At 40.2% G+C, this 24,963-nt stretch overlaps 1 protein-coding gene across 4 annotated transcripts; it reads right to left on the bottom strand.

The window, feature by feature from the left end:
* Positions 1-1,679: 1,679 nt before the first annotated feature.
* Positions 1,680-23,318, bottom strand: LOC137282339 (contactin-5-like). Of its 4 annotated transcripts, XM_067814119.1 has the most exons (11): positions 23,172-23,318; positions 10,982-11,299; positions 7,801-8,076; positions 6,920-7,174; positions 5,737-6,009; positions 5,214-5,510; positions 4,378-4,680; positions 3,917-4,033; positions 3,513-3,543; positions 3,250-3,314; positions 1,680-2,257 (listed from the first exon to the last, which is right to left on the bottom strand). In XM_067814119.1, exons 1-11 carry the CDS (start codon positions 23,272-23,274, stop codon positions 2,112-2,114), a joined length of 2,184 nt encoding a protein of 727 aa, XP_067670220.1. In that variant the 5' UTR covers positions 23,275-23,318; the 3' UTR covers positions 1,680-2,111. The 4 variants fall into 4 exon arrangements, 3 of the variants coding, with proteins under 3 accessions (XP_067670220.1, XP_067670399.1, XP_067670328.1); XR_010956813.1 differs by lacking the exon at positions 3,513-3,543 and having other exon boundaries at positions 23,172-23,300; XM_067814298.1 differs by lacking the exon at positions 10,982-11,299 and having other exon boundaries at positions 23,172-23,317.
* Positions 23,319-24,963: the final 1,645 nt, after the last annotated feature.

The raw sequence follows: 24,963 nt of genomic DNA, 5'->3' as shown, positions 1-24,963 counted from the left end.
TATCATACCAAAATGACAATCGCAAAATCAAAGATGAAATTGCCTCACAGTGTTTTGCGGACCAGTTTGAGGTCATCGATTAATGTGCCCCAGATCTGGTTGCATGTACTTTTTACATACAAGGTACACTTTTTTGTGGTAAAAAGGTTAAGAAATTACATGAGAAAATGTTAGGTAAATATACTGGAGAACATATGTATATATATATGTATATGTTATGTGTCACTGCAGTAAGCAGCGGCGAATGGTTTATAATGTGATAAATATTAATTCTGTTCTGTGCATAGACGATCTGGAAGGCTGTAGATATTATTTAAATTAAAAATATTTAACTCTACGTCTACTTGTGTGATGTTTTGTAAGCAAACATGGCTATTGCCAATGTGACTCAGTGGAACTGTGGTCATGTATCAGAACTAAGATGAAGAATACAAGAAAATAGTACCAGGTAATTTACAAGCTGACAGCAAGCATGCATGCATGTCGTAAGAGGAGGCTAACGAGAACAGGTGTTCGGACCCACTGTCATCGTATCCCAGTTTTCTAGATCAATGCTCAAGGTGCTAATCACTGGATTGTCTAGACCACATTCGATTATTTAAAGAACGATCTGTCGCCTTATAGACTAGTTGAAACATTGCCGAGTGCAGCGTTTAACAACAAATATGCGCATGTTGCACGCCATGTGGCCAGCTATGTCTCGCACTGACATTACCTTTCAAAGAGATACTGAGGAAAGTGTCTTTTCACTGAAGATAAAACATCTGCGTCTTGTGGTGGGTGGAGAGTACTGAAGCATCGAGGCAACAGTGTGTGAAATAGCCACTGTCCTGATACCCCCTTGGGACAGACTGTTGATCACAAGATGATCTCTCTCTCTCCTGCCTGACCTTTATCTTTGTTACCGCTGAGACGGTCACAAAACAACGATTTTCTTTTGAAGATGTACATTATGCAATTTGCATATTTGTGAGGCTGTGTCAGAGATCAACTGTTGGTTAGGTCTTTGAGTTCCTCAAAGCAATGTTCATTCACCCACCTAGTTTTCCTGTCATAAGAGACTAAAGATGACACTCCGAAGGGAATAAGTAAAACTTTGTCAGAAAACAACATTCCTGATTTTGAGCGTGAACGAAGGTGTTCTTCCAAATTAGTTTAGGTGAGTGTTTGCCTGCGGTGCACAGTACTTCTGTTTGCGTCCACTTTCTCACAACACAAGATCGTAGGTATGGCTTGACAAACTAAGTGTTATTCACAGGACTAATATTGTTTGGAGCTACAGCTTACAGTTTTCTGGTACGTTAATGAAATGTGACGTTCACAGAGACGTGATGCGATACGATGCACCGCAATATTTTGACTGAAATAAGGGCTTAATCATGAAAACAAACGTTCCAAGCTTAATCTCAAGTTTTCTGTGAGGTTTCAGTGTTTATGCAATAATACGTGGCTGTTTGTGTGTGCGTGCATGTATGCGTGCATGCGTGCGTGCGTGTGACTTTGTGTGAATTCCACCCTACTCTACCTTAGTTAAAAACGCTGACTGCAGCTCTGTTTAATACTCCTCATAGGGTACCCGATCTCCTTGAACTGCTTTTAGCAATATATATGTGTATCTGTCGTAGTGAAGATGACCCTTGGCAAGAGTTTCTGAACGACTTCAACAGGACTTCCGTTAATAGTGTTCATTCATGCACATCGCTTTATAAACAAGTTATCTATACAACGATGAAATTAGTAGGTGAGTGAGCTGAACAGCTTAGCGCATCTGTGCGGCATTAAATCTACGAGGAGAAGAAATCACTCTGTTGAATCCGACGATTAGACGCATGGTGCTGAAAAGTCAAGAAACGAGGTCTGGGTGAACCTGAGATATACTTGCTCACAGGATTCTGACACGTTTAAGGGAAGTAACTCTGCACGTTGATTTATGGCGTCTCGGGAGATGGGCACTGACATGGTCCCAACATCAAAATGACCTCCTTTGACGCGATACTCGAAAGAGTTTGTCAAAAAACTGTCGTACACCCGTACCTTACGAGGGCCTGTAATAGGACTCTGTGTGCTTTGTGAACATATTTTTGTCCTGTGAACCCTGTAAAGTGTTGTTGTTATCCACGTTCAGTGTCATCATCTGCAGACACCGCCATGTTCACGTACAGCTTCGGCTTCTCCAGCTGCTCGTAAGAGGGCGCTTCAACAGGCGTGTCCCTGTCCGAGGTCAGAGCTTCGTAAGTGTTCCTAGATGTCCCTTCACCTGTAATAGTAATAATTAGTCATGTCATCCTGCTGTCACAGGTAACGTGTCAAACTCACAATTTAACAAAATCCCAAAACTTAATCTGGAACATTCTGTCACATGCTTTGCCATACAACGCCAGATGACCTGGCTGCTCAAGAAGTTTCCGAACCAGTTCATCTCCTTGTTAAATAGTAACTACCCAGCCTCTCCTTCCTGTGAATGTTAAAAGCAAACTTTTAACGATTACAACATTGTTTCACAATGATTATAAACCAATGGCACATACATTTATGTATGTACAATTCATTTACGCGTCTTTTAAATATTATGTGAGTACGCAAATCTTACAACAGCAATGTCAAAGCAAGAGATCATTCATAATACTCGTATAGCCAAAATGCTATAATAAACAAGGGCATACACCATACACATTCACTACGACAATCAGCGATAATCAGTGGAAGATTGCACAGGCTATTCGAGGTGGTGAACACGGTCTTCCTCATATTAACATTATCAGAAACCAAAGGTGCCTCATAATAGATAGTCATGCTTAGAATCTACCTCCGTCTCCACTGTACAGTCAGCGTAGGATAAAATAACGACCCGGCTAAAACAATATCAGTCGCGTATGTCTTCCCGGATCTATATATATATTCGGGTTCAGTAAAACATGTATTTACAAATCAGGGCCTAGAGTTTCGAAGCTCTCTTAGCGCTAAGATAGTCGTTAGTGCCATACATTAACATTAACTTACGACTATCTTAGCGCTAAGGGAGCTTCGAAAATATAGACCCAGGTCTTGGATGTTATTAGAAGTGATACAAATGAGGAAAATGGTATTTTTGTGTGTCAACTTCTTTATGAGAAAGACAACGTTTCGTTTTGGAGTTAATCCTTACCCCTTCAACTCCGAAAGATTGCGTTTATCATAACAAAGTAATTGACATCCAAAAAAAAACACTCCCTTCCTTATATATCTACAAAGTATGTAATCCTTGTTTACCCGACTGCCTGTCTTGCGGGCGTCTGTGTTGGACTGTCGCAGTAGAAGCTGCTACTTCGTGATACCTGTACAGACAGATAGATTTCACTAACATGTTCTGCTTTGAGTGTCCAGAAAGGTTAAATTGACATCTCTTTACTTATTGGTGATTTTGAAATACATTAGCATCAATACAAATGATCTATACTTCTCTGCTGGTTTCATTTAGGCTACATGAAGTTTCAGTTCCTAATTATTTAAGCATCGCAACGAAAATGTCGTACACAGACTCCTCTTCTTTCTGCCTGGGCGAATCTGAAATGAGACCTCGCCTATTATAACAACTTCTCTCTGGGTTATTGTCTGTTCACTGTATCACTGTGTAATTATATCCTAACTATCGTCATATCAGAGACAGCTAGTGTGGTGCGGAACATGTGATTGTGTTTTCCAACATTCCTCGATTATATGACAGCACGACAAACATGTTATTCCTTATTTTGTACACATGTAGAATTGATCACTACAGCGCCTGTACATCCCGCTCTCTCAGACAACTTAAACGTCACACTTAGTGAAGCCCGTTGCTGGTGTGTGTGTGTATTTAGGAGAGATCCCGGAACCACATCAATAGATAATGACTTGTGTGATACATGCACGTCTTGTCCCGGAAGCAATGGATACATACCATTCCTCGTTGACTGTCTCTTCTTCCTGCAGATACACACTACAGCTAGGGATACAGCTACAGCTACTACTGCAACAACGAAGCCGACTCCCACTCCTGCACCGAACGATAGCTCGCCTGTACACACAGAAACAAGATGTTAGACTGGAGCGCTTCAACTGTCCAAAATAAGTTCTTGGACGACAGTCCGATAGGATACTTGGATGACGATGGCCCGTATTAGAGCATCAGATAGCTTTGCTATACATGTTGGGCTGGTGTTAAAGTGCAAAACGTTTAACACCTGCTTCACGAAATCCCCGCGCCATGAGAATATATAAAATCATCGACCCAATGTACATTAATTATTCTTCTAAAATTATGTGTACCTTTGTTACTATTATTGTTGTGTTTATACAAGTGTGCGCAGAAAAGTCCCGGGAAACGATGGACAGCTAAAATCCAGAATAAGTGTGACTTACCACTTGGGACTACGGCAATGAATGTTGAACATGACGCCATCACCGGTGACGTCATTGCACTATCCTCTGTAGCATAGAGCCTGAAGAAGACGGTGCTGCCTCCAGACAGGGGCAGCTGTACTTGTCTCAGCGTACCGTCACTTTCAACAGGCGCCGAGACTGTAGTCCAGTTGGCCTGTGGCAGTCTTTGCTCCACCACGAAGTCGACACCCCGTGTCTCAGCATCGTCACCTGGAGTCCACTGAAGAATGTAACCGCCAGCTTTGTTTTGACACTGGAAGTTCTCCGGTACAGGCAAGGGCGCTGTGTCAAAGGAGGAGCATTGCTTAGACAGGGCAATGACACAATATGGGCTGGTTTGACCATGCGGAAAAAAACACACTGTACCCATCTCTCTCTGTGAGTTTAGTGTAGTGAATAATTATTATTTCACACCGCACCAGCTATATGTCAGCTATTCGAGAGCTAGTTAATAAAAGTGACTGACTTATTATTTGGCGTGACATGGACAATATTTCAGCCATGTAGTGACGAGAACAATCCAGTTTATGACGATAGGAAGATCAATAAAGTTACAACATAAAAACATGTAATCGAAGGACAGTAAACATACCAGAGTATCACAGCTATATAAATTCAAAACTAGTACACTATCGTAAAATAAAACCACTACAGACAGTACAAATTAAATACCGGGCTATAAGTCACCAACAACCGAAAGTAGATCACCATACTAGGGACCATGGGGACTTAAAGTACCTTTGCTACCTGCATGGACCCTAGCTTGATTTATACCAGCAGTTAATAAAAGTATGCGCATAGATCAATGAAAGTACCTTTCTTTCCTAGTTGAAACTGCATTCGGAACCTTCCCAGGGAATTTGTGACGTTTACATAATAAGTTCCATAATCGTTCTCTTCTGCAATGTCGGTAACGATATATGACGTCATGGCATTGTCGTACTGGCGCCACTTCGATACATCGATAGGTTCGTCTGTACCTCCGTTCTGTTTTAACCAGGTGAAGGTCGGGCGTGGAAAAGCTAGGATGTGAGCCTGTAATCTGACTGGCTGGCCTACGTCAACATACACATCTCTCCTTGCTGTGTATTGAAAATTGAGTCGTGGGGAACCTTCAAAGAAGAAAGTGTTTCATTTTACTTTCTTCCTGTAGTAATAATATTCCATGTCGAGTATTTCCTTTCATGGGAAGCGACACTAAAGTTACACGACTACATACAGATATATTCATTGTCCTTTATATTTGACGGAATAACTTCATTTAACATTTGCCGGCCCATGCTTGTTCAGGTAGCACACTAGTCCGAATTCTATAATGAGGTGTGTTTAGGTACGTACATTTTACATTCACTGTTACTGACGCTGTCGTTTGACCAGCTATGTTTTGGGCAACACACATGTAGTCGCCACTGTCAAGGCAATCTGCTTCCGTCAAGTTGAAACTGGCTGTGGCTACTTCTGTCACGTGGGTCAGTCGGACAGTGCCGTTCATGATTGATATGCTAGACAAAGGATTACTGTCTACTGTGCATGACAAGACCACGGAACCTCTTTCATCAACTTGAACAGTACCAGACAAGCCGTTAGCCACTACAGCTGCAGTTGGTGAATCTGAGGTGTGAAAGACGTAAACTTATATAGAAATAATTCCTTTCTAAATTGCGAAAACCAGGAAATGGAGAGATGTGGATCTTTTCTTCGCTTTTGTATTGCAACATAACAGTGACAGGGCGAAAGGCAGAACACCTATGATGAGTAAACCAATGTGAAACACTGTGAAATTTGTTCACTGTGAAATTTGTTCACTGTGAAAAGTACACGTGTGATTATTCTATTTTCATTCAAACTTCAAACTGCACGCCATCAGCGTCTATGTTAGTTGTCTTGTGAGTAATTGAATCTGGACATATAATACAGGAACATCAATATACACAATTGTGATATGATTACCTGTGTCAACCAAGTCAGTGTGCCTAACAATCGACCCCTTTAGTTGCCTTTTACGAGGCCTCTAACATGGGTTACACGTGTTCCAACCCGGTTCTTCACGGGTCGCTTTTATGTCTACATACGCTGATGCGATATCTGTTTTCAGAGAAATATCTATCATGGGTGGACATTATACAGAAGGATCCATAGGGGAGTTTACACTATGGTGAGTTTGTGAGAGAGTTAATATTTAACGTCACATCAGCAATATTTCAGTAATATCGTGACGAGAACATGTTTGATAATGAAATGGAATAAGTGTATATTATAAAAACCTGTCGTGAACATTTGGAATATCACAGGTACAATTAAACCTAGTGTGGAAAGTAAAAACTTGCACTATTTGATTTCACTGTATGTATAAGAAGCAATGACATGGATCAGGTAGCCTAGTGACATGACTTGTCATAGTGTCCCATTTTGCGTCAATCACTGGTTTGCTAGGCTCGATTGCCTATATACGTGCTTACAATACTAATTAGACAAAACAAATAGTAGGTAAAGAACAAATGTGGAATTCTGCGATACATACAAAGGACATCAAGTGCAACAGCCAGACTCTCTAACGTGCCATATATATTTTCTGCTGTGCACACGTAGCTGCCAGCCACTGTCCTGTTCGCTGCACCAAGATCGAGCACCTGTCCAGTCATCACTATCTGAGACCCTTGTTTCCAGGAATATGAGCATGTTGGTCGACACGTGCTGTCACACCTCACCCGGGGCACGTTGTCAGTCTCCTTCACCTGCACTGATGCTGCAGAGATGCTAATATTGTAAGGAGGATCTGAAAGTTCAATACTATGTATCATTTCAAAGCAAATACAAATTTCAAGACTCTGTGTGGAAAGGTGAGTACAGAGGAAACGATACTTGGCATAAACACATCACAGACAAAAAAACCCCAACAATTTAACGTATTCCAAAACTCCACGTGGACGACACTTCTATTCAAGTATTTAACCGTCATTACAGTTTCTGTGGCAGGTGATTAAATTTTGTCGATTTTTAAGACGGTTGTTGACTTTGGACACCTGGTTTCACCGCTGTTTCATTGTGATTTATGAACACATGCTAACATATTGGCGAAATCGCACGGTTTTCTGTGCATTACGACTTGCGCTGTCAGATAATTCTTATCGATGATTTTGATGTTTTTATGATAACACACCTTCATGCTAAAGGATAGATCAAACAATCAGATTCGTAATATTTCCTGAGGACATTACACAAATTCCTACACGGGTTTTATAATATACGTTGTGGACCTTTGCTGCGAAGGCAGACTGAAACTTTGTGGAGAAAAAACCCCCAGGAAACATAAAAAATGAATACGTATCCAAAAGAGTTTTTATATGTATACCATTCCATAGTTTTTTTGCACCTTGCATATTTCAGTTTGTATGTACTTACATTCCGGAGTTAACACCAGAACGTCACTGTCTCTCCCTAGGCCTTCGTCCTCTGTCACGTGACACATGACACCGGGTGGGTTATATGACTCAACCGGAAGTGTTATGCTAGCGCCACCTGGTGACGTACGGTTGCGTCCGTCTACCTTCCAGGCGTAGGTGAAGGTCAGTCCGTGATCTGCAGGCAGTGTTGTAGACGTTGATGAGCACCTCATCGTGACGTTCCTGCCAACCACGGGAGTTGACTGCAGTGATATGACTGGCTTGGTCGGCTTGCCTAGAAAGATTGGTTCATTTTCTTATTCTATTTCTTCAGAAATACGCACCTGAGGGCGTCAGGACCACAACATTGCTGTTATAAGGTGAAAATTGCATTCGTATACAAGAAACGAATTAAACATCCATCTTTGAGATTTGCGGTTAGGTCGGCATGGCACCAATGCTATTACTACTGGGTAATAGATTAAGGGATGAAAAAAGGGAATAAATGTCAAGCAACAGAGCAGAATAGATTCGTCAAGTAGCAATTAAAGCTGAGTCACTGATTAGAATTAAGGGAGATTTCCAACCACGAGGTACGACATGAGACCAGGGAATGATGTAACTTCTAATGAATCAAAGAGATTGTAGAGGGTCATGTGATAAGGGTGGAGCAGGCTCGAACACCTTAAAAAGATACCGTCAGCACTAAAAAGTGTGCGAGGTGCTGTGCGGGTTATAGAGTCAGCAGAACGTTCACATCCCGATTGATCAGTAAAGAGCTTGCCCTACCCTGTCCAGGCCAAGTCAGACTGTTATGAAGAGAAGGATCGAGTAAACCGATGTGAGAATAGAACTTCGTGTCGAGTTATTCATTGTATGCCCGAGTGCCAGTACATGAATGCTATATCTTAGTTAGGAATCCCGGTCGTCAAACCACTCATTCCTAGATGTAGCAACCCGGACAGACCAAGCGAGTATGCCACCAGAACTGGCAGCGCCACCAACAAGGCAGAACGGCCATCGTAACAGGTAACTGGTACGACGGTTTACTAACACCCAAATTCCAGTTTCGACATTACGTTGTGGTCACTATTCTACAATAACTGACATATAAATGAAGTTCCTTCTATTTTTATAACTTACTGTTGTCACTGGGTCACTAAATGTATCCAGGAATAATATATTTGGACTTGTTATTTGTTTTGTCTTCCCAGCATTCGCCTGATGAATAGTCCCACAACGACGTGTATGTACATTGAGGAAGTTGACGCAGTCATGCTTATGTAGTATTCTAAATGCAATGATTGAGTGATTGAATGGTATTAATCTACCGTCAGTGATAAATTTTCATAGTTTATGCACGTTATCTGTAGCCCTTTGCGTCACAAGATATATATGGTCCCACACGTCAAGACAGGCTGACTCACCATCATCCATTACACATTCAGTTACTCTTTTCGATTCTTGTCGGACTTTGCAACATATTTTATGCAAACTGATGCATTAACAAACAAAACATAATTCAATCTCAATATAGTTTTATGGATTTATTAGTTTATCAAATGCAACCACGAACATTAACTTCACAACTAACTTGAGTATTTGAGTGAGTGTGTGAGTGAAAGAGTGAAATAGTATTTATCCTACACCGGCAATATTTCAGTCAAATCATGACGCGAACAGCCAGTTATCGAATGAGGGATCAATAAATCTAGAAATGTAAAAACCTGTTGACCTGGAATATTGCATAAAACAATAAAATAAAAAAATATGGGCTCTGTATCACAAACCACTAAGGTTCATTAGGACGTACATTACTTATGTTAAATATGTGCACACGGGATTTACTTTATACCTTCATGTAATGGCGATTGCTCAGCAATCAACCCACATTATTAGAAGAAATGTGCTACTACTAAATTTTAGGGAATAAAACATTACTGTAAATGATATAGGATTCACGTACCCTCTCATGTGGACAATTATCTAACGCTACTGCAACTCCCTTTGAACCCCCTTTGAACCCACAATCATAGTTATTTAATCATACTATCAATTACTGCTGTATTTAAAGTAGAAATCACATTGCCACAATCATATTATTATGTGATGCATTCGTTGTTGGATATTCTTCAGCACACTGATGCTGTTAGTAAGTGAATGAAGTTAGTTTTATGCCTCTCTTAGCAATATTCCTGCAACATCACGGCGGGGTACTTCAGAAATAGGCTTCACACATTGTACCTATGTGGAAATCGTACCCGGGGACCCTGCACGACTATCTAAAGGTTTAACCACCACGTTATGCTACCGACCTGCTCGACAAGTATTAGATAGGCCACGACCATTCGTAACTCGAGTAGTTACGAATGAGGCCACGACCTGACGAATGACCAAAATTTGCATGTATGGGAACGCCCAGAATATTCCTCTTGAAACAAGAGGGGAACAGGTTGTCTTCTAAATATAGAACAGTTCAATTTCCTCGTGCGAATCGAGTCTTGATGGTGTTTTGCTGAACTAAATCGCTCTACGATTCAGCGTATACTGCACGTGTTTAATCGCAATGCACCTGTAGCAACCAAGTGTATTCGTCCAGAGTACTCCCCCTCCCGCCGTTTGTCACAAACGCGTTCAGTGCGCTGGCTCATCCAATACTTATCAAGCAGTAGTGATGTTGAGAGGCAGCTATTTTTGTATGGTTTTGTCGCTAATGACGTGTCCAATGCTGTTATGCGGATATTGGTGTACAAACCTGTAGTACATTTCTGACTGCTATGGAAGACTAAGATAAAACATGTTAACTTTTGTAATCACATACCAATGACTATCAGCTTCAAACCACAACCCTGAATCAGTGTAGTGGGACCCCCGCCACCACAGGTATAGTATCCAGCATCTGATCTCGAGATGTTTTTTTATCACAAATGTCATGTTCCTGGAGGAATAGCTGCCTTCAAAAACAATTCTATTTTTGTAGGGGTTGGTGGCAAGGAATGTCCCACTCCCTACAACAATAAACGCAGTAACACCATTTGGCGTCATGAAATAGAATGAAGATCCTGTCCCAAGACCACCCTGTGGGATGATGAAGCTGACTGTGCTGTTATCTCCAGGAGAGGCAACGACTGTAGTCTGACTCTCAGTATCTAAGACAGAAACAAGAGCGTTAGAGACCAGTTGTTATTGTGCACACTTACCAAGTATGATCAGCATCTGTCCACAATTCGGGATGATATCAGACAGTCCATTTTGACCACAGGTGTAATTCCCAGCATCTGATCTGCTCACATTGCTCATATCAAAGGCCATCATCCCCGCTGTCATGTTCCCAGTGTAGGTGACACGGGCTTCATACATATGAGCAATCATGTGTCGGTTTAATATATTAGCGAGGAGGACGGCCGTCCCACCTGGACTAATCACATACATTGCCGTGACTGATGTCCCTCCGGGCACTTGCCATCTGAATCTAGCCGTCTCCGTCTCTCTTACGATGATACTCTCACCATCTGTGACTAGAACAAAGGTGGAATTCCAACGTTCTGAACACGAGTACGGTTGGAGTGAGTGAGTGAGTGAGTGAGTGAGTGATTGAGTGAGTGAGTGAGTTAATATTTAACGTCACATCGGCAATATTGCAGCCATATCGTGACGAGAACGTTTAATACTGAAATCAAATATATGGATACTATAAAAACCTGTCAACGAGGGACAGTAAAACAACTAGAATATTGCTAATGGATTAAAACTAGTGTGGAAAGTTAAAACTCATATCATTATTCGGACAATGCAAAATAAAATCAGGCTATAGATTGCCAACAACTGAGGGTAGATCACCATACTAGGGGCCATGGGGACTTACAGTACCTTGGCCACCTGCATGGAACCTAATTGGATTTACATCATCCCCTCAGCTGAAATTTAGTCACATCTAGCCAAAAATTAAAAATATACATATACTACGATTAAAAACAGTATAAGTCTAAACGTACATGAAACGTTTTGGGACTTACGTACCCTCTCAGGAGGACAATAATTTTACGGTACTTCAACCCCCTTTGAGGGTACAGCCACTAACAATTCAAGTTACTAATCTAAACTACCATGAATTAAAATGCAGCTATCTACAGAACATAATAATCAAAATTCAAAGATGAAATCAATTTCCTTTAAAAATCCAAGAATTAAATGAGAACTCACGGTGTTAAAAATATTTATCCTTTATGATAGAGAATTCAACACAGTCAAGCAGGATATGCTTGACCGTGGTTCTCTCATCACAAGGGATGCAAAACGGAGGATCCTCACCTTTCCATAGGTATGAATGAGTATATCTAGTATGGCCAATACGACATCGCCGCATGATTACCTCTTCAAATCTGGGCTGACAACACAAAAAGGAATAACCAATATACGGTTTTATTTCATGTAATTTATTGATGCCTACCTGGGTGTCCCACTTCTTCTGTGACAGATCACGGATATAAGATCTAATGTTAGCTTTATAATCACTGTATGGAATAAGAAGTGGTGTCACAGATTTGGTGAGTTCTGCCTTGAGAGCAAGATCGGCCATTGCGTTACCAGAAATGCCTACGTGGCTGGGTAACCAACAGAAGACGGTGGCGTATTGGCCAGTAGCAAGATCATTATACAATTCGATAATTTCTATTAAAAGTGGATGTTTACAAGAAATATTTTTAATAGCCTGAAGGCAAGAAAGAGAGTCGGAATAGATTATATACTGTTTATGTTTAGGGTGTCTTTGGATATATTTAAGAGCCGTTAGTGTGGCGTTAGCGTCAGTTGTAAAAATAGAACTCTTGTCTGGTAATGTAGAAGATATTGTTCTGGATCCAATGACAGTGGCACAGACCACTGCGCCACCGGCCTTCGACCCATCTGTAAATAAGGATTTATAATTGCTATATTTATGTTTTAATTGATTGTATTCTTGTTTATATTGTAATTTATTAGTTTCTGATTTTTAAAATGTGGTCAATGTTAGGTCCACTTGGATCCTGACCAACGGCCAAGGAGGAGAAGAAAGATGACGGGAGGGAGCTATGTTTTCCAGCTCAATGCCGGCAGCAGAAAGAAATGGTTTAATTCTTTGTCCTAGAGGCGGGACAAGAGTGAGTGAGTGAGTTAATACTTAACGTCACATCGGCAATATCTCAGCCATATCGTGACGAGAACATTCAACAATGAAAAAGAGCATATATAAATCATAAAAACCCGTCAACGAAGGACAGTAAAACAACTAGAATATCACAATTTCAATTAAAACTAGCATGGAAAGTTAAAACTAATAGCACTATTTAGACAATACAATATAAAAACAGACTATAGATCGCTAACAACAGAAGGTAGATCACCACACTAGGAACCATGGGGACTTACAGTACCTTTGCTACCTGCATGGTCCCTAGTTGGATTTACACCATCCCTTCAGCTGCTGGCGATTGTATGAAAAGTTAGCCGAAATTAAAAGAACATGAATGCTACGATTAAAATCCTGGTAGACTTAAATTTACTGTGAATGTTTGTGGACTTACGTACCCTCTCAGGAGGACAATAATTTTACAATACTTCAACCCCCTTTGAGGGTACAGCCACCAACGATTCAAGTTACTAATTCAAACTACCAATCATTAAAATGCATCTATTTACACAACATAATTTTCAAAATTCCACCAAAAAATCAATTTCTTTTAAAAAACCAATGATTAAATGACAACTAACAGTGCTAGAAAGGTCCTTGATAGTTTTGACATTGAAAAATTTATCCCTTGTGATGGAGAATTCAACACAGTCAAGCAGAATATGCTTGACCGTGACTCTCTCATCACAAGGGATACAAAACGGAGGATCCTCACCTTTTAAAAGGTATACATGAGTGTATCTTGTATGGCCAATACGACATCGTCGCAAAATGACTTCTTCAAATCTGGACTGACAACCCAAGTATGTGTAACCAATGTAGGGTTTTATTTCATGTAGTTTATTTATACCTACTTGGGTGTCCCACTTCTTCTGCATCAGATCACGAGTGTAAGCTCTAATGCTAGCTTTGTAGTCAGAATAAGGAATACGAAGTGGTGTCACAGATTTATTGAGTGCTGCCTTAGCAGCAAGATCGGCCATTGCGTTACCGGAAATGCGAACGTGGCTGGGTAACCAACAGAAGACGATGTCGTATTGGCCAGTAGCAAGATCATTATATAATTCAATAATTTCTATTAAAAGTGGATGTTTACAAGAAAGATTTTTAATAGCCTGAAGGCAAAAAAGAGAGTCCGAATAGATTATATATTGTTTATGTTTATGGCGTCTTTGAATATATTTAAGAGCTGTTAATATGGCGTTAGCCTCAGCGGTAAAAATAGAACTCTTGTCTGGTAATGTAGAAGATATTGTTCTGGATCCAATGACAGTAGCACAAGCTACTGCGCCACCGGCCTTGGACCCATCTGTAAATAAGGATTTATAATTGCTATATTTATGTTTCAATTCATTATATTCTTGTTTATACTGTAATTCATTAGTTTCTGATTTTTTAAATGTGGTCAGTGTTAGGTCCACTTGGGGCCTAACCAACTGCCAAGGAGGAGAAGAGAGAAGACGGGAAGGAGCTATGTTTTCCAGCTCAATGCCGGCAGCAGACAGAAATGGTTTAATTCTTAAACCAAGAGGCGGTACAAGCGAAGATTTCATATTGTATAAGTCCTCACACAGAGGACTGAAAACACAGTTATATGCAGGGTTTGACTCACTGGAATATAATTTTGTTACATACTGTAAAGCTAATTTGATACGTCGCTGCTCAAGAGATGGCTCATCGGCCTCAACGTACAGGCTGTCAACAGGTGAAGTTCGAAAGGAGCCAAGACAAAGTCTTAGACCTTGATGGTGAACAGAATCTAAAAGTTTCAGGCTGCTTTTACAGGCTCCACCATATACAATGGAGCCATAATCAAGTTTTGACCGGATCAGTGATCGATAAAGTTGCAGGAGGGTAGCTTGGTCCCCTCCCCATTTAGAATTTGAAACGACTTTCAACAAGTCAAGTGCCTTCAGGCATTTAGTTTTGAGAGATTTGATATGTGGTAGAAACGTTAAATGTGACAAATGTCAAAAATTAATCCCAAGAACTTGGCCTCCTTTACAACTTTGATGGGAGTGCCATCTAGAGATAGTTCTGGGTCCTTATGTAGCTTATATGTTCTGCAAAAATGTCTACAATTAGTTTTGGACTTCGAAAAGACACCATTTATTAATCTTGTTTAAACACAACTGCAGTTGCCGTTCAATAGTATGCATATTTTTACCACGACAAGAAATGTTAAAATCATCCACAAATAATAATCCATTAACTGAATCGTTTAAAACTTTTGACAAACTATTTATCTTGATACTAAAAAGTGTGACTGACAAAATACTGCCTTGTGGAACACCCTGATCCTGATTATAATGATCAGACAGAGTAGAACCTACGCGAACTTGAAATTGTCTGTCATTTAAAACGTTGGCTATGAATTGAGGCAAACGACCTCGCAAACCGAAATCATGTAGATCTCTCAAAATGCCATATTTCCAGGTTGTGTCATATGCTTTTTCTAGATCAAAAAAGATAGACACAGCATGTTGTTTATGAATTAGTGCGTTTTTCACAAATGATTCCAGTCGCACTAAGTGATCGACAGTACTTCTATTTTTACGGAAACCACACTGTATATCTGTGATTAGGTTATTGGTTTCCAAGTACCAAACAAGTCGATTATTTATCATGCGTTCCATGGTCTTGCACAGCTAGTTAATGAAATCGGACGATAATTGGACGGATCCGTGTGATCACGTCCAGGTTTAGGTATTGGTACTACAATGGCGTCACGCCATGAAGAAGGAAATTTACCTGAAGTCCAAATATCATCAAAAATAGATAAGAGCGTCTCTAAACAGGTTTCTGGTAAGTGCTTCAGGAGTTGATAATGTATGTTATCAGCTCCTGTAGCAGTGTCATGAGCTTCATCAAGAGCAGTATGGAGTTCATGAATAGAAAACGTTTCATTATAATCTTCCCCATTATCAGAATTGAAATTAATACTTTTCTTTTCTTGTTGTTTTTGATACTGCTGAAATTTAGGTACATAATTAGAAGAGGAAGAATGTTTAGCAAGAGTTTTGCCCAGTTTATTCGCAATATGTGATTTATCAGTAAGTAATTGATCTCCATGTTTAAGATGATGGACAGTAGATTTAGTACCTTTACCTTTGATTTTCTGGACCATGTTCCATACCTTGGTCATGGGTGTCCGAGAATTTATTTTAGATACATAATTTTACCAAGATTGGCGTTTGTTCTGTCTAAAAGTACGCCGTGCTTTAGCATTTAAAATTTTAAATTTATTTAAATTATGCACCATGGGATGGCGACGGAAATAATGTTCTGCTTTTTTCCTTTCCTTCCTAGTTTGTTTGCATTCATCGTTGAACCATGGTTTTCTTATGTGTGGAACTACAGAGGACTTTGGTATACACTCATCAGCTATGGAATTCAGTTCATCAGAAAAGCATTTAACAGCATCAGGAACGTCAATAAAACGTTCAGGTTTAAGTTTTACAGCACACAGTGTTTCATATAAAGCCCAGTTAGCCTTCTTAAAATTTCGTCTTGATGATGGAGGAACATCGGATGGAGTTACAGCTTTTAACATAGTAAGAAAATGGTCACTTCCACAGAGGTCATCGTGGACTGACCATTCGAATTGATTTAGTAGTTCGGAAGTTGTCAATGACAAGTCAAGAGCAGAATAGGTCCCTGTCCCAGGGTGTAAATATGTGTTGGAACCATCATTATAAATACATAAGTCATTGTCAGCACAAAAGTCCTCCAACAATTTCCCTTTAGTGGTTGTAGTTACACTACCCCAGAGTGGGTTGTGCCCATTTAAATCTCCCATAATAATACAGGGCTTCGGGAGCTGATCATATAGAGCTTGAAGATCAGTTTTGGCAAACGTTGATGTAGTGTTAGATTTAGATCCCGATGATGTTTTTGCTACTGTAGCATAAGTTTGTGGAAGATCAGATCTCTTTACCATTTTTTTTGGCCTCCGAAAAAGAGATATTTTGAGTAAATTTTATTTTATTGATCTCCATTTGCTCTTTCCAAATAGGACACTGTTTAGAAAAGGACGAATGTTCGCCTGAGCAATTGGTGCATTTTTTATAATGACTGTCACAATCTTCTGTTGTGTGTGTCTTCTCACCACAGTGAGCACACACAACAGACAATGTGCAAGTATTTACACCGTGTCCATATTTCTGGCATTTAAAACACCTGAGCGGGTTGGGGATGTAGGTATCAACTTGTATGTTGCAGTAGCCTGCCTTCACTGATTTTGGAGCATTTGGACATGAGAAAGTAAACAGATACGTATTTGTTTTGACGGTTTCGTTGTTTCTGCGAGTTGAAAAGGGCTTGACATATAGTACACCTTGATCTTTCATTTCAGATCCTATATCAAGTTCCGACATGTCATCAAACAATCGATCTCTATCTCTCACGATACCTTTACTTGTATTCAAGGTTCTGGGTGTAGAAACCGTGACGGGAATGCCCACGAAAGATTTAATATTCATCAGATTTGTTGCTTGCTGCTTTTTCCCGCACTCGACTAGCAGGGCACCCGAACGTAAGCGTCTTATGTTCTTCACATCCCCAGCAATGCCTTCAATACCTTTGGATACAGCAAAGGGGTTCAATTTCAACGGTGTCTTGTCAGGAGTCTCAATCACAATGAAACGTGGCCAATACTCAATCGATGTAGACGGTCTATGGTCAGTATCAACAGGGTCAATATGAAGTGGACGTTTTGTTTTTTTTGTTGGAGTTTCATAAGCCATGGTTAGTGTAATACGGTTCATCATCCGAGCTCCCCACCCACCACGGAGTATCACAAGGACAATGCTAAAGCAAGCGGGCCTCCAGCTTACAGCACCAAGGATACCCGGATGATATACTACAGCAGAAGAATTAGAAATAATTAATCTACCAGATTGGCCCATGAGCCACCGCCTTCTGGGCATAAAACTCTAGGCAAAAGTTCAGAACTTCAAAAATGCATTTTAAATTTCGAAAAGCTCAATGAACAAATAAGCCAAGATCGAAAGTAAAAATCCAAATAAAATTTGTGCAATGATACATATCCTCCATGCACAGGGCTTGGCATGACCAGCCGATTGGTCGAACCGGGCCCATTCGACCACCCGTCTAGGTGAAGTCAGGGCCAAAGTGGTGTGTTGGGCAATGGAACACAGTTAAAAGCCCCAGTGCCCTCAACCACCAGGATCCCGTCCTCCGCCGACACGGGACACAACCCACGGCAAACGGGTTGGTGGACCAAATATCCCCCCGGGTCCACTACGGGGGTGTCGGCGAGCTCTTGGCGTTACCCAGCACCCACCACGAGGAGGTGACTCGCCACGGGTGCCCGGGACAAGAGAAGACTTTTTGTTGTATAAATCCTCATAAAGAGGATTCAAAACACAGTTGTAGGCAGGGTTAGATTGATTAGAGTATAATTTAGTAAAGTACCGTAAAGCTAACTTTATACGGCGCTGCTCAAGAGATGGTTCATCAGCCTCAACATAGAGACTGTCAATGAGTGAAGTTCTAAAAGACCCAAGACAAAGTCTTAGACCTTGATGATGGACAGAATCTAATACTTTTAGTTTTTTTTTAAGAACGCACGAGTGATCGATAGAGTTGGAGAAGGGTAGCTTGATTCCCTCACCATTTAAAATTTGAAACCACTTTCAACAAGTCAAGTGCTTTCAGGCATTTAGTTTTATGGGATTTAATATGCGATAAAAACGTTAAGTGTGAATCAAAGATAAGACCCAAGAACTTTGCTTCCTCAAAGGTCACATGCAACCAAAACATCAAACATAATTAAAACACATTTATCACTTATTCATGACATATGATATACATTGCTGCTTTTAAAAAAACAAATAAACAAAATTATAAGCGTACAATCGCGATTCAAAAGTGCAATATTTTGTACTTGCGCTTACTTCCCCCGAAACGAAGCCCTCGGGAGACCGAATCCAGTCATGTGCACTCAAGTGTAACGACGGCTTCCGATTGGCTGTTTCATTTGCTGATATACTGAAGGTTCATTGTGTGTACAGAAAGATGATCTGTTTGATGGGTGGGCATTTTAGAAGTATAGCGAGTCACAAGATAGTAAGATTCTTTATGGCTAACAACTTCTTTTGTGTACTTGATGCGTCGTTTCAGTATGGATTCATATACTGTTGTCAAACAAAATCATACACACTAAAAGAAGTCGTTATCCATGAAGAATGTGTAGGGCCTATAGAGATGTTGGGTTTTGAAAATATATGTTCTCTGAATTTGCGCTCGATCCAATAAAAACTCATGTCAGTAGAGATGCTGCGTGGCTGGAATCTGTCATTCGTCCAAGTGCAAAGCAGGACTTGAAACTGACAAGAGTTTGCACCAGTTTCCGTCAGATCCGAAAAAAGTGAATGTAGTTTGTTTGCAACCCACAAACATAAAAACATGTCATGTGTATCACACGTGCCTAATTACATAATGTGGCAGAGACGGGACTCGGGTGCACGAATCATAAATCAACTTATTTTGTTTATGTGTTATAGTCTGATAGGTGTTAAGTTCAAATTGCACGTGGTCAATGATTGAAGCTATGTACTGCATGTTGCCTTTAGCAGAAAGGCAGGCAGACATATAGGTGTGAATAAACGAGACACTGAGCTTTCTGTGTGACAGAGACTGCTTACCACAATTAACAAGGTTTTTTTTACTTAACGAGTAGATTATTTATCTGTTTGTGTACACAACCAAGATTAGACTACTGCTCACGACCTCAGACGCTGGGCATGCATACTGTTTCAAGCTCCACGAACCTATTCACTGCTCATGCGTTATGGACGCAGCGTAGCACAACTGTTGAAACCAGTTTTCCCCCCAGCGCTGGGGGGAATTTAGTGAAACGTTTGAACTCCGATTTCGCGGGCTTTTTTTTTCATCGCGTTTTTTAAACCTTATAGGTTGAATTGGCATTGTTTGTGATTTGTTTCAGTAAGTGCATTCCGAAAGGTACCAGAATCTGCAAAGTTGTGTTTTACGTTGCATGTGACCTTTAACAAGTTTAATTGGCGCACCATCCAGAGATAGTTCAGGGTCTTTATGTGGTTTATATTTACTACCAAAATGTGTGCATTTAGTTTTGGATAAAAACAAATTAAAGCCGTTTTCAAGACACCATTTATTAAACACAACTGCAGTTGCCGTTAAATGGTATGCATATTTTTACCACGACAAGAAATATTAAAATCATCCACAAATAACGATCCATCAATTGAATCGTTTAAAACTTTTGATAAACTGTTTATCTTTATACTAAAAGGTGTGACAGACAAACAACTGCCTTGTGGAACACCCTGATCCTGATTGTAATGATCAGACAGGGTAGAACCCACGCGGACTTGAAATTGTCTGTTATTTAAAGGCAAACGACCTCGCAAACCGAAATCATGCAAAACTCTTAAAATGCCATATTTCTAGGTTGTGTCATATGCTTTCTCAAGATAAAAAAAGATAGACACAGCGTGTTGTTTATTAATCAGCGCGTTTTTCACAAATGATTCCAAACACACCAAGTGATCGACAGAACTTGTGTTTTTACGAAAACCACACTGTATATCTGTTATGAGATTATTTGTTTCCAAGTACCAAAGAAGTCGATTATTTATCATGCGTTCCATGGTCTTGCAAACACAGTTAGTAAATCATAATTGGATGGATCCGTATAATCACGTCCAGGTTTAGGTATTGGTACTACTATGGCGTCACGCCATGAAGAAGGAAATTTCCCATCAAATTATCATAAACATTATATAAGAGCGTCTCTAAACAGGATTCTGGTAAGTGCTTCAGGAGTTTTTAATGTATGTTATCAGCTCCTGTAGCAGTATCATGAGCTTCATCAAGAGCAGTATGGAGTTCATTAATAGAAAACGTTTCATTATAATCTTCCCCATTATCAGAATTAAAATTAATACTTTTCTTTTCTTGTTGTTTTTGATATTGTTGAAATTTAGGTATATAATTAGAAGAGGAAGAATGTTTAGCGAGAGTTTCGCCCAGTTTATTCGCAATATGTGATTTATCAGTAAGCAATTGATCTCCATGTTTAAGATGATGGACAGTAGATTTAGTACCTTTACCTTAAATTTTCTGGATCATGTTCCATACCTTGAACATGGATGTCTTTGAATTTATTTTGGATGCATAATTTTGCCAAGATTGGCGTTTGTTCTGTTTAAAAACACGCCTTGCTTTAGCGTTTAAAATTTTAAATTTATTTAAATTATGCACCATAGGATGGCGACGGAAATGTTCTGCTTTTTTCCTTTCCTTCCTAGTTTGTTTGCATTCATCGCTGAACCATGGTTTTCGAATATGTGGAACTACAGAGGGGACAAGCTATGTGCCCTAGATTGGACGTTTCCAGAAACGTCCATGTCCTCAGAGACCCGTATTTATTGAACAATTGAATTTTGTTTTGTGACCCTTTAGGAGCTCTGCCACTTTGTTGTTTTGAAGCATCAGGCTTTGGCCTCGGTTTACTTTTCACCGTTTGTTGACTATCAGCTGTGGATTGAGACTTTGAGTGTGACTGAGATGATGATTTGTGATCGGAAGAAGACTTTGAGGTACTAGGAAGTGATTCCTCTGTCTGTGATGATATACAAAAGGGTACAAAAGCTGTGGAGAATCGCAATTTACCCAAGTCAAGGTAATTTGGCAGCCTGTGGTTGATGCTGTTTTAGAGCTAGACCCCGATGATGTTTTTGCTATTGTAGCATACCTTTCTGGAAGATCAGATCTCTTTACCAGTTGTTTGGCCTCGGAAAAACAGATATTATGAGTAAATTTTATTTTATTGATCTCCGGTTGCTCTTTCCAAATAGGACACTGTTTAGAAAATGAAGAACGGTCGCCTGAGCAATTGGTGCATTTTTTATAATGACTGTCACAATCTTCTGTTGTATGTGTCTTCTCACCACAGTGAGCACACACAACAGACAATGTGCAAGTATTTACACGGCGTCCATATTTCTGGCATTTAAAACACCTTAGCGGGTTGGGGATGTAGGTATCAACTGGTATGTTACAATAGCCTGCGTTCACTGATTTGGGAGCATTGGACATGAAAAAGTAAACAGATACGTGTTCGTTTTGATGCTTTCATTGTTTTTCCGAGTTGAAAAGGGCTTGACATAAAGGACACCTTGATTCTTCATTTCTGACACTATATCAAGTTCCGACATATCATCAAACAATCGATCACTATCTCTCACAATACCTTTACTCGTGTTTAAGGTCTTGTGAGCAGAGACCGTGACCGGAATGCCCACGAAAGATTTCATGTTCATCAGGTTCGTTGTTTGTTGCTTTTTCCCGCATTCAACTAGCAGGGCACCTGCACGCAAGCGTCTAATGTTTTCACCTCCCCAGCAATACCTTGAATACCCTGGGACTTTAGTTATTCAACTACAAAAAGCGTGTAAATCCTTGGAGAAGAAGCAGCTGTAATATCAATAGCATGAAGTCATTATAATGGGCGGTATTGTTAAGATGAGACTAGTTATCTCAGTTCACCTGCACCATAATGCCAGCTGTAGACTGCACCGCCACAATATAGATAACGTTCATATGCCGTGTAGGTAAACGTGGTATTTCCCATAGTGTGATATTATGCATCCATTGACGTGTTTGCAGTATGTTTAATGTGGCCGGACACACTGCATTGTTAACAAAGACCCCCATGTCTATCACAGAAAGACATGCATACAACACTTGTGAACTATGGACGTATACACATTACTACATTGATATCCCTGCACAGATCTGTCACAAGGCTGGGAGCAATGCCCTCTCCAGTTACACATACATTGCCCTACATTGAAATTCACATATGCATGTGTTATCCCACCCAGATATAGCACAACGCCTTGTACAGGGTGCCGACAACGTTGTATACAGGACAGATGTACTCTAACACATATGGTGATATGTATAATTCAATGTATACACTGGTTTAGGCTGTAGAAAAAGTTCGATATGTACAGCTAAGCATCTAATCTTAAAAAAACCCAAGTCCCTGCATGTTGGAGGATTATCATGTGCTGGGCTGCTTGTCCTGCTTGCTTGTCCTGCTTTGTCAAGGCACCCCAGTGACTAGGCATGTTCGTAATACTGGTTAAGCTCAAATGCAGTAGACTGCGGAAGAATACGATCTCCGAGCCTACAGTGCACATTATACTTACACTTAGCACAGCATGAGATCAGGGCAATAATCCACATACGGTGTCTTGGGATCTCCATGAATACTTCACACAGACTATAATATTGTTTCTGAATGTTGTCCATCAACAAACGCTGATGTTTGTGGTCGGGTGGATAGACTCAGTCTTGTCCCTTCCGGGTGTTTGTATTACATATCTACCACCCTAAAATGTCATGCCATGTTGAGGTGGTCGGTTTATACATTATTGCACAGAGAATGATCCAGTCGGTTAGTAGTGAGATTAAAATATGACGGGCTGGAGAAAGAACAATATGACGCAGATGGATAAAATGAAACACTGTATTAAACGAAGTGGCACTTGACGCCTTTTGGGACGTTCTCCATCCATGTACATGTAACACGTAAACTGTATTTGAAGCAGTATATCACTTTATCATGTCGCTCATAAATACAAACATAGAATAAAACATGATGGTCGACGGAATGAACGAAGTAGTTCATTGATTTGCACGAAACATGGCACATTGGATAAAAATGGCAATGTTCATTTAAATGTGTCTTGATAACGCAATGGGGTCTTAACATACTAGATAACACATAGTGAATGATTGAATGATTTAAGTGAGTTTAAACTTTTAATGGGAAGTGTATATGCAAAAATAAAAAAATATGCCTCTGTTTATCTTGGTGGAAAACGTTCCCCATGCCTCGCCTCGTGAACAATAGGTTCCTTTCAGCCTGATACCTCGCAACACGACTTGATCGTTGTTTTAAACTATCATCTGCTGCTCAGATCTCTGTTTTCAGGTAAACAATCAAGCTATAGACCGTCCCCGTAGGAGCTGCCAACCAGTTGGATACCAACGTCAAGACTGATGGATAAACAGAAGAAGCTACATCCCCGTGTTGCCGTATTTATAATGATACGATAAGTGGTGGGAATGTGGGTACCAAGGTCAAGGTATCCTATAACAAGAAGTCAACGTCCACGTGGAACCACGAAGAAACATCATCCGATTATGGCCCAGACACCCGAAGTCAAGATACCACCTGATGACGATCATAAAGCTTCCAGCAATCCGACACAAAGGAAAAACATGGACAATTTTGAAAACTGATAAATGCAGCGCCTTTCCCTTACTACAGCTGAAAAAAAGGCGTTGACGTATTATGGCAGTCCGGACGCGTATCAGAAATCTAAACCGTCTAAAACACTTAGTTTGTTATGATATGATATAAACAGACTTTTGTTTCTTTACAACTGATTTTGTAATGAACGATTCTAACCGCTCAGTGGCACTTCTACTTTTTCGAGAACCACTTTGAATATCCGCAATGAGATGGTTGGGTTCAAAATAACAGACTAGAAGATATTCTCCACCATACGCCCAACGGTTTTATCGGGCGCACCTAGTGAGAGATATAGGACGACTATTTGATGAGTCTGTATGATCTCAGCCAAGATTAGGTATAGCGATAACAACTGAGTTGCGCGATGACAGAGGAACATTTCCTGGCAAATGTTTCAATAGAAGATAATGTACAACTTTTCTAACCAAATAGGAACAAACACGAACCCTAAATTCATCGGTGTTTTCGTCATAGAGTGAATGCTGATGCTCTTATCAATAAATGTATTTTCGTTTTGGAAGCCCCAAGTGAAACACATCAAAAAAGGAATCGCCAAAACGGACCACACCAATGAACACGTGGGTATCGTGCACATATTTGTCATGAAATAGAACATGCACGAATTGTCACCACCTTTAGCGGGTATAAGACTGTGCACAAAAATTGGGCCTAGCCCTCCT

The sequence above is a fragment of the Haliotis asinina genome, chromosome 1, assembly GCF_037392515.1.
Source record: "Haliotis asinina isolate JCU_RB_2024 chromosome 1, JCU_Hal_asi_v2, whole genome shotgun sequence".
Taxonomy (NCBI): Eukaryota; Metazoa; Mollusca; class Gastropoda; order Lepetellida; family Haliotidae; genus Haliotis; species Haliotis asinina.
This window is presented reverse-complemented; position numbering and strand designations above follow the sequence as displayed.